General features: G+C 38.7%; 1 protein-coding gene across 1 annotated transcript in view; it reads left to right on the forward strand.

Annotated features, from left to right (window-relative positions):
* LOC137273799 (LIM/homeobox protein Lhx3-like) overlaps positions 1-14,019 on the forward strand; it is a 33,823-nt gene extending 19,804 nt beyond the window's left edge. Inside the window, exons 3-5 of the mRNA XM_067806657.1 lie at positions 10,684-10,895; positions 11,370-11,693; positions 11,925-14,019. Of these exons, the coding sequence (XP_067662758.1) occupies positions 10,684-10,895; positions 11,370-11,693; positions 11,925-12,271 (883 nt within the window). The 3' untranslated portion in view covers positions 12,272-14,019. The remainder of the gene's footprint in view (positions 1-10,683; positions 10,896-11,369; positions 11,694-11,924) is intronic.
* Positions 14,020-14,521: the final 502 nt, after the last annotated feature.

A 14,521-nucleotide genomic window follows, 5' to 3' on the forward strand; every position in this document is an offset into this window, starting at 1 on the left:
CAAAGCTATGGGCTCAAAACACCTGCAGTATGATGGACACACGAAATGTATTTCTTAATTATTTATGTTTTTCTGTCCCTACACGCTAAAAAGCCGATTGTTTTTTTTTTCACAAGAGGCGCACTTCCTTAGACAACAATCACCGACATACTAAAGGTGAAAAAAATAACGTTATGAATCATTTATGTTTTAAGTGCTTCGTCGTTGATTACAGTTTGTTGAAAATCTGAAGTAGGGTGCTAAGAGTACGAGAATTGATCTCAAAAGAAGTAAAGTGGGGGATCTGTTTTGTTGTTAAAAATTGATATGTATTGCGAATATGACACTAAATCGTTGAGAAGTGTTTGATGAGGTTGAGTGTGGTTGGTTGTGAAAAAGGTCGGCCCACTTCTCGAGGGGTGGTCAAGTGGTGCTTACAAATATGATCCACAGCCAGTGATTTAGAAATCATGATCATAATTATTGGAATATCATTACTGTTATTGTATACTGGAGCAATTCCTGGTTTCAGTATTCCAGCGATGTGTTTTTAAGACCCATGGATCCATTTCATTGAGAGTTATAAGCACGCCGACGTCGTAAATCGATGTCGTAGTATGAAAGCTACGATCGCCTTAGCTTACGAACAAGACTCTGTGAAACTATGACGGAGAAATCTCACTTGATAGTTCCTAATAATATATAAACTACTGCATTAATATTGCTGGCGAAACACATTTGGGTTTATTTAAGACGTTGATAATCAGCTGTAATTCTACAACCGGAATGGATTAATAACGAATGACGTACCTTTGCGCAAGGTGTGTCACGTTGGGTTTTGAAGTCAGTCTTGTGGTAACGTAAAACAGACCCTACTTGAGATAACGGAGGACAGTTCCTCACTGATCGCTGGCGGATGTTGTCGTTTGTAAGATTAAACACCAACTGTCAGGATAACCTCTTTCGATTTTCCACCGAAACAGATTCTAGTGGGTGAGTAAGTGCATTTAGTTTTACGCCGCATTTTATACCAATATTCCAACAGTATCACAGAAATGGGCTTCAAATAATGTACCACTGCAGGGAATCGAACTCGGCTAACTACTTGGTTACCCCACCGTCCCTGAGTGAGTGAGTTTTGTTTTACTCCGCTTTTAACAATATTCCGGCAATATCACGGCGGGTGACATTGAAAATGGACTTTCACACATTGAACCCATGAGGGGAAGCAAACCCGGGTCTTCGGCGTGACGAGCGAAAGCCTTAACCATGAGGCGACTCCACTGCCAGTGAGCGTAGGAGGAAATATAGTGGTGAAAATGATAAGAATGGATCATTAGTGATCCGTGATGACTGCATGTGATCATGACTTCGGGTGATCAGTGATGACTCAAGGTATTCATGAAAGGGTTACACATTGGTTTCTCTTGCCTAACGTTAACCAGTGATGTAGTTATTTGGTTATAACGAGGTTTTTACCTGCCAGTCACGTGGCAGAGAGTCTGAACCAGACGCCTCAGGGACCCAATAGCCCAATTAAAGGTTTTGTTGACACTAGGAATGATATGTGAACTAATTAATTATATTTCCAACTCTCCAAGTAAGTTTATCTAACTGACTCATATTGTTTTCTAACTATCACACCTGAGACTTGTTACAAATTTCGAACTCATGAACTTTTAAGACAATAATAGGATAAGCGAGAAAAGGACGCATGTTTATTTCAGTTACACGTTGTCAATTTCACCTCCAAAGTTGGTAAAACACACTGCTATTTCATGTAGGAGCCGGGTATGTACCATCCTATAAGTTACACCGAAAGGATCCGGCCTCGCGAGACCATATCGGCTTGTTTCAGTTACCGTCAGTTTACATGCGTTTCAGCACTGGTCCCCGTATGCAATAACCTGAGACTATGAACATACGCATAATCAATAAATGACAGAACTCTAAAGGACTGTGGTCATTTAACATTTGCTGCAGTTCGTAGAGGTAGTTTTAAATATGTAATCATATCACCGTCTTGCTATCTCACTAAACAATTACGGAAACATCATTGCAGCGATAGAATTACGTAGCGGTGATATGAGATTGCTATTTATTTTATATCCGATGATGAAAAAATATTCCGTGAATAGAGTACATGGAGCAAAATATATATACCCGTGTGTAACGAGCGGAAATGAAAGAAATAAAATATTTAGTGGTGATTGGTATATTTTGGTATCCTAATCGACAATACACGCGTACAGTACGTATCGCTGAAGAATGATGGCAGTACTGTTTTAGAGTACTTAGTATGTATTTCTATACAGGAGCCTACCACAACACTTGAACCGTGAAACGAAATATCACGAAATAGCCGTCCTCAAAGAACCAAGTATCATAGCACGGAGTTGCCAAGATCGATGCTCATGCTGTTGATCACTGGATTGTTTGATCCAGACTCGATTATTTACAGAAAGCCACTTTATAACTGAAGTATTGATTAGCGGCTTTAAAAAACAAACAATTAAAACAAGTACCATAGGAATAAATGGGTGACGGTACCGGTCTGGTACAGTGTTTTGGTACTGGTAGAATCGATCTTTAGAATCGATATTTAGAATCGCCGCATCTCCTGTGCGTGGTCAGGCTGTATGGGGAAACGAACCACACCTCACCTCGCGTGGCATCCAAGACATCTGTACATAAATAGTGTACATGTATATCGATAACGGCGGTTCTCAAACGCCAAAAAAATCCCGTAATCCCGCTTTTGTGACGTCACGGCTGTCTCCATCTCACCCAAAAGAGGCTTTCGTATCTTAGTAGGGGATCATGTGCCGACAGTCGGGCCCGGGCTAACGTCAGTGTCACTGTCACCGACAGAATGGTCACCCTCACGTCAACCAGGTCGCGTCTGTGAAATTGACATAGTGAAAAACACACGTATTACAGTTCCCAGATATCAGTTTCGAAAGAGAAACGAAAGTCTAATTAAAGCCTTTGGCTTCTTGAAAAGATTTTCTTACGAAAGAGGTACCAGAATATTGTTTCGAGTATCTTTGGATTTCTGGTATGTTTTCAGTTGATGTTTTGTACATAAAGCAGATGAAATGTTAAATATTTCATGAGTGTTATGTCTATCTCTTAAGCTACAATGAACACGAAAATGATGAAAATTATAGTTTTGTATATTAATTTAAAAACTCACAGTGATGTTGATGTAATTTTGAATTTGATGCAACATGTAAAACTGTTTTCGTCTGAAAAATAATATCTGTTAATATAAGTAAATATTAATAAATAAACATGAGTTTATCATTATAAAATAACATAGTAAGCGGCATTCAAAATCCAAACGCAGCGTTGAACTGACAACAGCTTCCCCCAAAACATAAACACACACACGCACACCAAATTCTGCTCCTGCTTGTAACATAAACCTAATGGACGGCTCCTGTTCCCGTGTTTTTCATTCGGCTAAATCAATTTTGGCGTGTCGCATGACCCCTTTCAAATACAGACGAGAAGAATTCTCCCCGGGTTTCCATAATTTGTTATAAACTGATTTCCCCGAATGATGCCATTACCGTCAAACTGATAACAGTTTAACATAAACTGTTTGACTGAGAACGATGTGAGGATAACGCGCGTACATGTTAAAGAAACGGTAATAATTTTACAATGCATTTTTAAAAAACTAAGAATCTCGAATTACCTTGAGTCAAGAGCTAGATTTCAGTTTTAATGGTGTTTTGTTTGTCATTTCAAATGTTTTGATAATTAGAAATTAAAAGTGAGCTTAGTTCAGCTAAACCCAACAAGACACCCGGTAGTCAAATAATTACATTTGTTACTCGAAATGCCAAAATTATCTCCGCGAAAATAGCCACGCATTTATAACTAACAAAAATGAAAACCATTCGTTATCTCGATATATGAATATAGGAATAAATTATGATGGTGAGTGTAAGCAAACTAAGAAAGAAGTGGCGAAAATATCAAGTTCTTAACAGTGATTATAAGGAACAGGCACTTCCTGAAATGTCAGTAACTTTCACGTTGTCAGGTTTTAAACATTATAGTTGATTTATCGAGTCATATTTGTGTTACTAACGACCTGAGAATCATTAGAGGGGTCATAAATTTTAAATAACGGGGTAATTTTGGAAGAAGGGATTGTAAGAGTTGTCGAAATGATGAAAATTGCACGTCTATTTCACAGCTAGTTGAACTCATTCACGTCGCCACGTTGCACGTGCATCCTTCAGGGGTGTTTTAAAGTCTTCATAACTGATACGATCCGATTTCAAAGGCACGGAATTCTCGTGATATTTACAAGGTATGTCGCGTGCGACACGTGCAGGTTGTCTCGTGTCTCAGGGACGAGTCTGATCGCATGCCTTGGCCAGATATTCCATGCGAATATAGACTTTTTGATCGCTAAGGTTGGCCTCAGTTGAAATGAGCACTTGTCACGCAATTCGTTCGGTGTCAAATAGTCCCGTTAATCAAGAGGCTAGGAAATCAAAATATTAAATATTGAAAGATTATTTTCAAACCAGGTCGACTATATTGAGGTTTACGCAAGACGACCTGTTACTGGGGACTCTGGATGAATTATTTACAGAGTGAAATGCACTGATGTCAATAGCAGATGAAATATATTACGTTGGCGCTGGGCACATGACACAATCGTTCCGCTTGGGCACACCCCATCCCTGTGTGAGTCAAGTCTCTGGCTTCCCTTATGAGATTTTTGTACGATAACAATACTAGCAAACAACAAGAGATTGCAAAACACGTGAATGTTTACTGAATATTTAATCAGCTTGATTTATCACGAGTTAGAGAACAGGAGAGAATCGATGCGCTATTCTCACCTGGTTTCCCTGTACAGCGGTGTACAGCAGAACACCTTTGATGTTCGTAAGAGAACAGGTGTAATGGCGGTATATGCCAGCTACTCTGCGCACATCCATCCTCCCTGCTGAGTTATTAAGTAGCAGACATGCGAACTGTGAAATCAACCAGCGGTTGATATAGCGCGTTATAGGTACTCAGCTCGGCGTCTCTGAAATTAACACGGCCTCCGGTGATATCGACACCACTCCACGTGAAATGGCTTCGCTCTGTGATCATGAATCTGAAAGCCATGTGAAACGGACAGCATTTGGTACGGCAGCATCGTAATCCGACATTGAAAAGTATATGATATCAACCGCAAACATAAAGCAAGGCAAAAAATACAGCAATTGAATCACTTTTGAATGGTTAAGTCGCATCAAACTGGGAACGACGTTCGAAAGGACAGCAAATATGATTTATTGCTTAATTTAAAATATAAAAATGAATATTTGTGTTTTATATGAGATACGGCAGCCAGGGGTATGAGAAACATTGTGTTGCATTCAGTATTTTAAAACTTAGACGGAGTATTGCATATATGAAACATGGTGTTCTAGACGATAACGAAGAGGGTGACAAACAGGACATGACGTCACAATAAACCTATCTGCCTATTATACGTATTTTATTCCAAACACGAATAAAGAGTGTACTCATTTCAGAAACTTATACTTTAATGATGCAGTCAAGGACAAAATAATTGAAAACGACAAAGACACGCTTACAACAACCGCACCCCCTATTTATTTCGGAAAGGTATGATGATAATAAACTTTCTTTTTTTAATGAGGTCGTGGATAAACTGTAGATTAACCATAGAATGAACGACCAAGATACGTAGATCCATGGAGGGGGGGTGAGGGGATTTAGGGAGGGATATCTAAAACTGATTGATTAAAGCGTTGAGGAAAGTTGGAAAGTTTAATTGGTTTTGCTTTTTTTCACCCATCGTCCGCTTCCTGTTGGTGAACATCTATCGTGCTTCCTTCATGTCGTGTTCTATATTTCCAATTCATCACGAACCGTCCCCGATGGAGCCTTATTGACAAGGAATCATGAACGCACCCAAATCAACCTTCACTTCGCGAATGGTGAAACGACAACTTCCAGATAGGCAATATACCTGCGCGCGCAGAACAAAGAAATCACGCGAGATCACGAGATTTTATCTCGTTCGCGAATGACAGATTCGACATGGTCGAGAAAACGAATTTCTCTGCTAACAAAAAGTCCCATATGGACTTTCTCTTCTCGGTGATTTTTTAATTGTGGCGATTTGTAAAAAATCTGTTCACTCCTGTGCTTAGTTTCAACATCAAAGAAACACGCTCCGGATAACTTTTTGAGTATAACTCCGAAAGGGAAAAACCTAATCACATCTGAAGTTCGTAAGGGACGGTAAAATGAATATATTGAAAATTTACTATATTTATTTGGGTGCACTTTTAAGAAAAAAATACGCATTACCATTCATGTATTTCAAAAACGATTCTGAACATCGTCTTTTCAAGTAAATACATTCAAGAATTTTTTTATTGCCTCACATGTATTAATACTTCTTTATCAATTGGTAATCAGTCACCGGATTGTCTGGTCCACACTCCATTAATATCAAACCGTCGTTATATAACTGGATTAATGAGTGAATGGTCAATACAAAACATACGAATAAACACAGAGATGAAACAATGCTATCAATCGTATGTTGGATCTAATAAGAGTCTAAATTTACCCAAGTTAAAGTCACGTTTCGGGTAAGTCAGCTGTTTTTCAACATCTAACTTCAAACTTAGAAGTTAACATCAATACCAAAATCCTCTGTTGTCTAGTAGTACGTAGGATACGCAATGTGCACTGTAAGGACCCACACCCTTGTCCTAATATAGCTGATGATATGTACTCGACTGGCAGTACTTCGGCCGCTAATCAATATACCAATCAATATTTTCTCGTACTAATTAGTTTACGACACGGTTGGAAGCACCGGGGAATGCTTTGTCCATGACTACGTTGTCTCGATAGCGAAACAAAAAAGAAACAGAAATAATTTTAAGCGGCTGCGAGTATAGAATGTTCAGTTGGGAATTCGTCTTTCATTTTCAAATTCTAAGACTTCAAAGTAACTTCAATATGTTGAACGAACAGTATTACTTCTAAATATTCTGCTTATCAGATTTCCTGGCACTAATATGCAGAAGATACATCCCAAAGATTTCAAATATCAATTCACACAGACATAGTTCCACGTATCCATTTCTTTTGAATTTAAAATAGGACGGGTCAAACTTTCAAATTTCACAGTTCGATCCCATACTCACAATTGCAATAAATGAAAGGTTTCAAGACTCGCTGTCTGTCTGTGTTGCAAATCAATAGAGAATCTAGCCATATCAAGTCAGGAGTTAGTAGTTGGTACGAACTTCATTGGTGAAAGAAAATTAATACTTGTGTGTGGCCTCCTCTTAAAACATTAATTCCAACAGGGTTACCTTATGTTGAAATGATCATATGCTTATTACTGAAAAAAATCCCATATGAATTAGTCAAACTGAAACTAATGTGATATGTACAGTATGATGTTAGCACATTGGAGCGGCGGTTGAGTGGCAGTGTTCATTTCAAAATGAAATGTACACTCACATCATCAATTTGTCATATCAAACAAGTGCTCTCCGCGTTTGGCTGTATCTTATGATTGTGTCACAGGCACATTAGTTACTCAAGCGGAAAAAGTAAATTCTAACCACGGTTTTGATGTAAATCATATATCGTTTTCTAATCAGATTTCTAAAGAAATATACACTGAAAAAGACATTGGACACCCACATTCTGATTACGGCATTATTCTAATGGAATCGACACACTTTGAAGAATAATATTCCGCTTTATTTCATGACGGCAACACAAACTACCAGGAAAAATGAAATATGAACACATTTCATAATTAGATTTACAAGTACAAAATTTATCGAAACGTCACTGGGCTGAAAATGGTGGCTCTGACAAAGTTCCGAGGCTAAGGTGGTACACATATGAAATACATGACCGTTGAACAATTCCATTTTTGTTTTCACGTTTCAGTAAACGTGTGTGTCTGTAGCATTTTGTTGGGAAGTTAAAACACGTGATAAAATATTCCAAAATGACATGAAACCCTTGTAGCGTAGACACTTGTTCTCTGAACGTTAACGTTCTTGCTCAACCACATGTGTGTGTGGCCCGTCCAAGTTAAGGGATGGGTAAAACCAGGAAGCTAAGCCGTAAATAGGATTTGTGTAAGGAGAGAAGGAAGGTCGCCCTCATCTTTAAAGCTTATTACTCGATTTAAGAGATTACTGGGGAAAAAAGTGTAAAAGCCGTATCGATCGTCCCCTCGAGGAACCCAGTGTGAAATACACTACGTCCTATAATGAAGCGGATGATGGATGAGGAAGGGGCGGGGCAATGGTCAGTTGTGGTCAATAGGTTTGGTCATTATTGTTAATATCGATGTTTCTTGCGGCATAATAATTCCTCGTGGTTACCACCGACGAATTACACAACATCTCAACTTTTACAGGAATAATACGAATCTTGCACCCACTGAGTATCTTATGTTCATGAATCACAATGGCATTCTTTATTATCTGTCTTTCAAGAAATATTTGTTTTTGTTCATGTAGTATCCTACTTCTATTAAAACATAACTAGAAATAGACCATCTAATGATATGATTGTTTACGTTGTTTTGTTTGTAGAAGAAAAAATTCCTGGTAAATAGTAGTGATTGCCGGGCAATAGAAAGTAGCCACTTGAAAAGTGGGTTTGGTCAAACATCTCCCCACCCGTCGGCCAGAATTAGAAAAATAAATGATACCAGAATCAAATATGAAACACGTCATTGTTAATTACAAATTTAAATTTTTTTATCCATAATACTAAAACTAGTTACATCACTTCTTTTGCCACTAACTGTCACGACACAATAAATTGGCACCACATAGTTTCATATAAAAAGACAACGTCCTTGTTTGTAGGTATCCCAAGTCATTTGAAAATTATGTCAGCGCTAATATTTCATGTTACACTCTGAATAAGTGAAGATCAACGCGGATAGTGTCTAAATTTGTACAGAGATGTACTCCTGACCTATCTTTAAACACACTCAATGCCTTTCTTTGGAGTACTGTATTCCGCCTGATTTGAGATCAAAATTAACGGGATTAGTTTTGGACTAAATGTGAGACAAGTTACATGGAATTACAAAATTGCCATGGAAACAGTTAGGGTGGATGTTTGCGTCGTCGCGTATGTTTGACAACGGAACATTCAGACCACGAGAGACACCAGAAATAATCACACGTTACCTCTACAGAAATATGTCAAATTATTAAAGATAATTATCCACATATCCACGAAACGGAAAGAGAAGTTGAGGCATATTCAAACAATTTGTTCTCTACTCCTTTCTCTCTTCACTATATGTTAAAAGGACGGAAATTCAGATATATTTATTCAATGAATCAAAAATATGTATGTTTTCATATTTTAAAAAAGTTTTCAAATTCTCATTTGTGGACATGAAACATTTGGAGTTACTGTAACAGGCAGTGTGTCTGTGTTCATGTAGTCATCAGCCCTGCTCCGCTCTCAAACAGCACCAGCGACAGCCGGCATTGTTCGATGAGGATCGTTTGGCTAAAGCGATAAAAACCATGCCATCCTCTTGTTTTTGTACTGGATTCAGTTCTAAGAGCACGCGTCATGGGATTCTGATGCTGGAAAGGCTCATTTGTCAAATTTTGACAGTTATTGTATTCCATACTTCGCCGATTAGCTTCAACTTAATAACCGACCGTGTCATCGCCCCACAACGAAACTTAGGTCAATGCTGCGGACCGAGCCTCGACTTCTCGGCGCTGAATGCTGGCAAAACCTAACATTACATGAAAGGTTTTATATCATTTAGGGACGTTTTTGTCAAATATTATGCTTCCTCGCTGGCGAGTTTTTTGCCTGGGAAGAAAATCGTATTTGTCAGGAGGATATTAAAATGCAAAAATTTCTGTGATTGCAATATTTGAAAAGCTGCAAATATGTCAGTTTGCTTTCGTATATCTTCTGTGATGAACTGTTTTGGAAGCATAATTCAATAGCTGCTGAGTCGAGGAATTTGTTGGGTTTTTTTTAGATCAGTTGGGCAAAAGTATGTTGGGTGTAGCTGTTTTTCTACTGTTCATTTTCACTGAAAAAAACCAACACACATAAAAACACATGCGCGTGATAGTGATTTAGATTTGGAAGAGTGACAACAGGCATTTCTTTGTAAATATTTTGAGATGTAAGTTTGGAGTGATTGTAAAAGCAGCCTATGAAACACAATGTAAAAACACGAAGAGTAGACATGGGTTGTCAGTGTTATTTTTGATTGATACATATTGCCTCTTGGCCGTATAGCTGCCTTGAACCAAACTTCCAGTTATACCTAAGGACACAAGAAACATTACTCTGAAAACTGGAAATGATCGAAAAATAGAAACCATATAAAAACGTTACTAACCTGCAAAAAGTCGCCCAAACACTGCAAAATTAGTTCCAAAACACATGTAATACCTGTATCCACAATACCAGTTTATTTATTTATTTATTTGTGTATAAATCAATATTACCATCATTTTCTTCTTTCTGGAGCGGGTATAGAGAGGAGAGGTTCAGTACTTTACTATTACCTTTACCTGCACATATATACTGGTACTATTTTATAGTAAATTCATGAAGAGCTGAGTTCATCCCGTTAAAAAATAACATTATTTATTTATTCATTTACTTCAGACTGTTTGGGACTAAGTGTGCTGGATGTGAGAAGGGTATCCCCCCGACAGAGGTGGTCCGCCGTGCTCAGGAGAACGTCTATCACCTGGACTGCTTCGCCTGTCTTATGTGCTCCCGGCAACTCAACACAGGAGACGAGTTCTACCTCATGGAAGACAAGAAACTAGTGTGCAAGACCGACTACGAGGCTGCAAAAGCTCGAGGAACTACAGGTGTGTACATTTTCCTCACCCTAAATTGACCTCATTTTCACGTTATGACGTCATTTGTGACGTATGTAAGATGGCGGCGTATCTTATGCAAGCTGCTCATTTTATACTCATATAGTTGCTTCAATTCGTCGGATAAATGTCATTGTTCTAGATGCATGGACATTTGTCTGTTTAATGTATTATCTGATTGGATTTAATACTTTCTTTTGTGGATTCATTTCCACAAATGGTCGAAATGGAATTAAAAACGTTAATAAACAATCATATCTTATGTAAACAATAAAGAAAAGGGTTAGACAAGACGGATTTTAATGAACTAAAGGGTCATATGTTCCTGCTATGAGCTGTTATTCTTTAAGACTGTCGTAACATATTTGTAAATATTTTTGTGAAGTATCTTTCAGTTTGCAAGAGATTAGACATAATATATTAATAATATCGAAGGTGTTTGTAAAATATCTGTTTTCTCTTCAGATTTCGAAATGGACCCCTCAAATAAACGCCCACGCACAACTATCACAGCAAAGCAGTTAGAAGCGTTGAAACGAGCATACAATGAAAGCCCCAAACCCGCGCGTCATGTCCGGGAGCAACTGAGTACCGAAACCGGTTTGGACATGCGTGTGGTTCAAGTGTGGTTCCAGAATCGGAGGGCTAAAGAAAAACGGTTGAAGAAAGACGCGGGGAGGCAAAGATGGAACCCTTATTTCCGTCAGATCAAGCGAGAAGGCGACCATGACAGTTCTCTTAGCGCCGACGATAGATCGGATGACGGACTTACAGACAGTTCATTTCAGGGTAGGTCCAACTGTTTTGTTTCTTTGTTCCTGTGTTAATAATCGCCAGACCAAACTAATGATTAATATTATGAGTTAGCAATAACCTAACAATATCATGGTGGCGAACACATGTCATGTCCTTGTCAAGTTTTACCAAAACGAACCTGGGGCATCGACTAAGGGCCAGCTCTTTACCCACAACCCTATCCAACAGCTCAGTGATTTAAAAGTCTTGTTTTATTTCTTTCAGGCAGTTTGGATGACCTAGAAGGCCCCGTCCATTCGGGTCGTTTGTCCGGGGACCTTTACGGTTCGGGTCCCGTGGACCACGAATCATTGGGGATGCCAGGGGGCCCTCCAAGCACACCCCCTATGGATGCATGGGGTCACTTCAACGGTCTGCCTGGAGGTCAATTTATCGGCCGCCATTCACCAAACATTCCATCAAGCCACCCTCAAATGTTGCCAATGGATTCTCTTCCGCTAGGTGGCGGGCAGAACATGGTTCGAATGATGCAGCCCGATGTAAACGACACCCCTTCTGGCTTTGTAGATTACCCGCCAGTCACCTCACAGAATCACGTGGAAGTGTATTAGTCATGTGACAGATTGTGCTGTTCTTATTGGACAAAATGAAACAGAGCCATGCGGAGAAACGTTCGTAGCCGCATACCGTATCCAGATTCAAATGAATATATTTTTGTGACTTGCCGGATACTAGTCGTTCTGTGTAGAGGCACCATGAGGACAAATAACAATCTTTGACGAAAAGACTTCGTCCATGTCAAGTGAAAACACTCGAGGGCTGTTGCATTGTCCATTTGATGCTGAGGGACAGATCTTTCGTTCATTCGATGTGCGATTTATATTGTTCCAAGTTCGTGAAGTCTGTATCGATTCAACGTAGCGTTGGCCGTTATAGTAGAGCGGACAGATTCCTTGCATGAGTTGGTGCTCCAGAATGCTTCGTTATGATCAATATTTATCTGTATTATTTGGAATCAAGTTGTTAGCTCTGACCATGTCGCTACATATCAAGCATCATTATTTCCAAGAAACGACAGGCTTTTTAATTATTCCTCGATCTCAGCCATGTTGTATTTACGAACTATATTTATTGTCTTTTTATTTCATAAATCTCATAAAAGCTTCATGATATCCTTCTTATTTATTCTACTTAAAAAAGGGACCACCCGTTTGTTTCAGAAACTGAAGGTCAAAAGAAACTATACCGAGTTGTGTCGTTGACAATTGACTTGAGTCTTGTTGAATTAAATAAAGTGTCTTTTCAACATCACTTATTTGTGGAAGTCATTCGCGGCGGTGTAATTTTGTGTAAAAGTAGATTGGTCTACTTGAGGTAAGGAATTACTTTTCAGTGAAATGTCAATACCGTGTTTGCGTGACTGTACATTTGTGCATAAATTTTTTTTTTCATCACTAAATTTTGGAAATGGTAATATTCCTACATTTTACAAGTTATGTGTAAAAACCCGAAGAACCAAGTACTCACGCGCCAATACGTTCTTTGGTATATTATATCGCTAGCCCGCAGTCAACGCAGAGGTAAAGTTTCTTTTGTACATCAGTTTATACCTGCAGTCAATCTGTCGAGTTGTCCTTGAATACTTTGAGTAGTATTTGATAGTTTATACAGAATTACATTGGCAGTGATTACATAGAGTTGTATATACATTATTAAGAGGCTGGTTTATTGACATATCACATATTTTATTGAACAAACGCTACTTATGGGCCAGATTGTGTCGCATATCAGCCCTAAACGTGGATAATTTGGTCACATTTTACCAATATGAGAGTTTTCTCTAGTCAGTCATAGCCGGGTGGGTTATGACTTAATTCCTCTGCTTGTACATACACAGTAAATATATCAACGTTTAACAATCTAATTAATCATTTTGCCCAATTCTCACCAGTTTTACAGTTGATATTTGATTGTACATGACATCATGACCTATGTTTTACATTGTTTTCGTTCTTTAAACCTTATTTAATGCCTTTACAATGTTATTTATTACAGAGTTATCTCCCATTGGTGTGTGCATAATAATGTCTTATCAAAATGGCAACGTTTTATATTTCAAGGGGAGATAACTCGTGTTGAGGGGAGGTAATCCATTTCGGGCGATGTGCAATGTCTCGGTTATCATTAAAATATTCACATATTATTGAAGTCAACCATGCCTTTTATGATAATTTATCTTTATTTATTCTGTTGTTGTGATTTTAAAGGTTATCTTAATTTATCCGAGGTTTTGTTCTCAGTAATTGTCTCATGTGCATTATTCATGTGCATTGTTCAATAAAACATCCAGTTTTATCGATGTATGTTTTGTTGGTTCTTTTAGTTTTAAAATGAATGCCCAAAATGCCAATAATGGTCTTGGCATAAATATCATTGGGTCACTGTTGTCCAAAATGTCTAAGACTCTGGGGCGATGAGTTAGCATAATAGTTGAGACCCGGTTTCGATTCCCCATGTGGGTACAATGTGTGAAACACCCCGCCGTGATATTGCTGGAATTTTGCTAAAAACGGCGTAAAACTAAACTCACTCAGCCCAAGGTATTGTGTTGCTGTGCCCTTGGATACGGTAGGATCCAGTGAATTCCTTGATTTCACAGTACTTGTGATCTGTTCCGAGTGAATGACAAAACACGCTGGTGGTGTTTTCATCGTTAATGAACTCCCACCCCTACCTCCCGACGCGAGTTAGGTCAGCTGATGTAGGGGTTTGACGCTAGGTGCATGGCGCACTTGCACTTGAATACCCCTTCATACAGATTCATCACTTAATGCTCAGTGTAGCGTTGGGGCAACCTAGTA

The sequence above is a fragment of the Haliotis asinina genome, chromosome 2, assembly GCF_037392515.1.
Source record: "Haliotis asinina isolate JCU_RB_2024 chromosome 2, JCU_Hal_asi_v2, whole genome shotgun sequence".
Lineage (NCBI taxonomy): Eukaryota > Metazoa > Mollusca > Gastropoda > Lepetellida > Haliotidae > Haliotis > Haliotis asinina.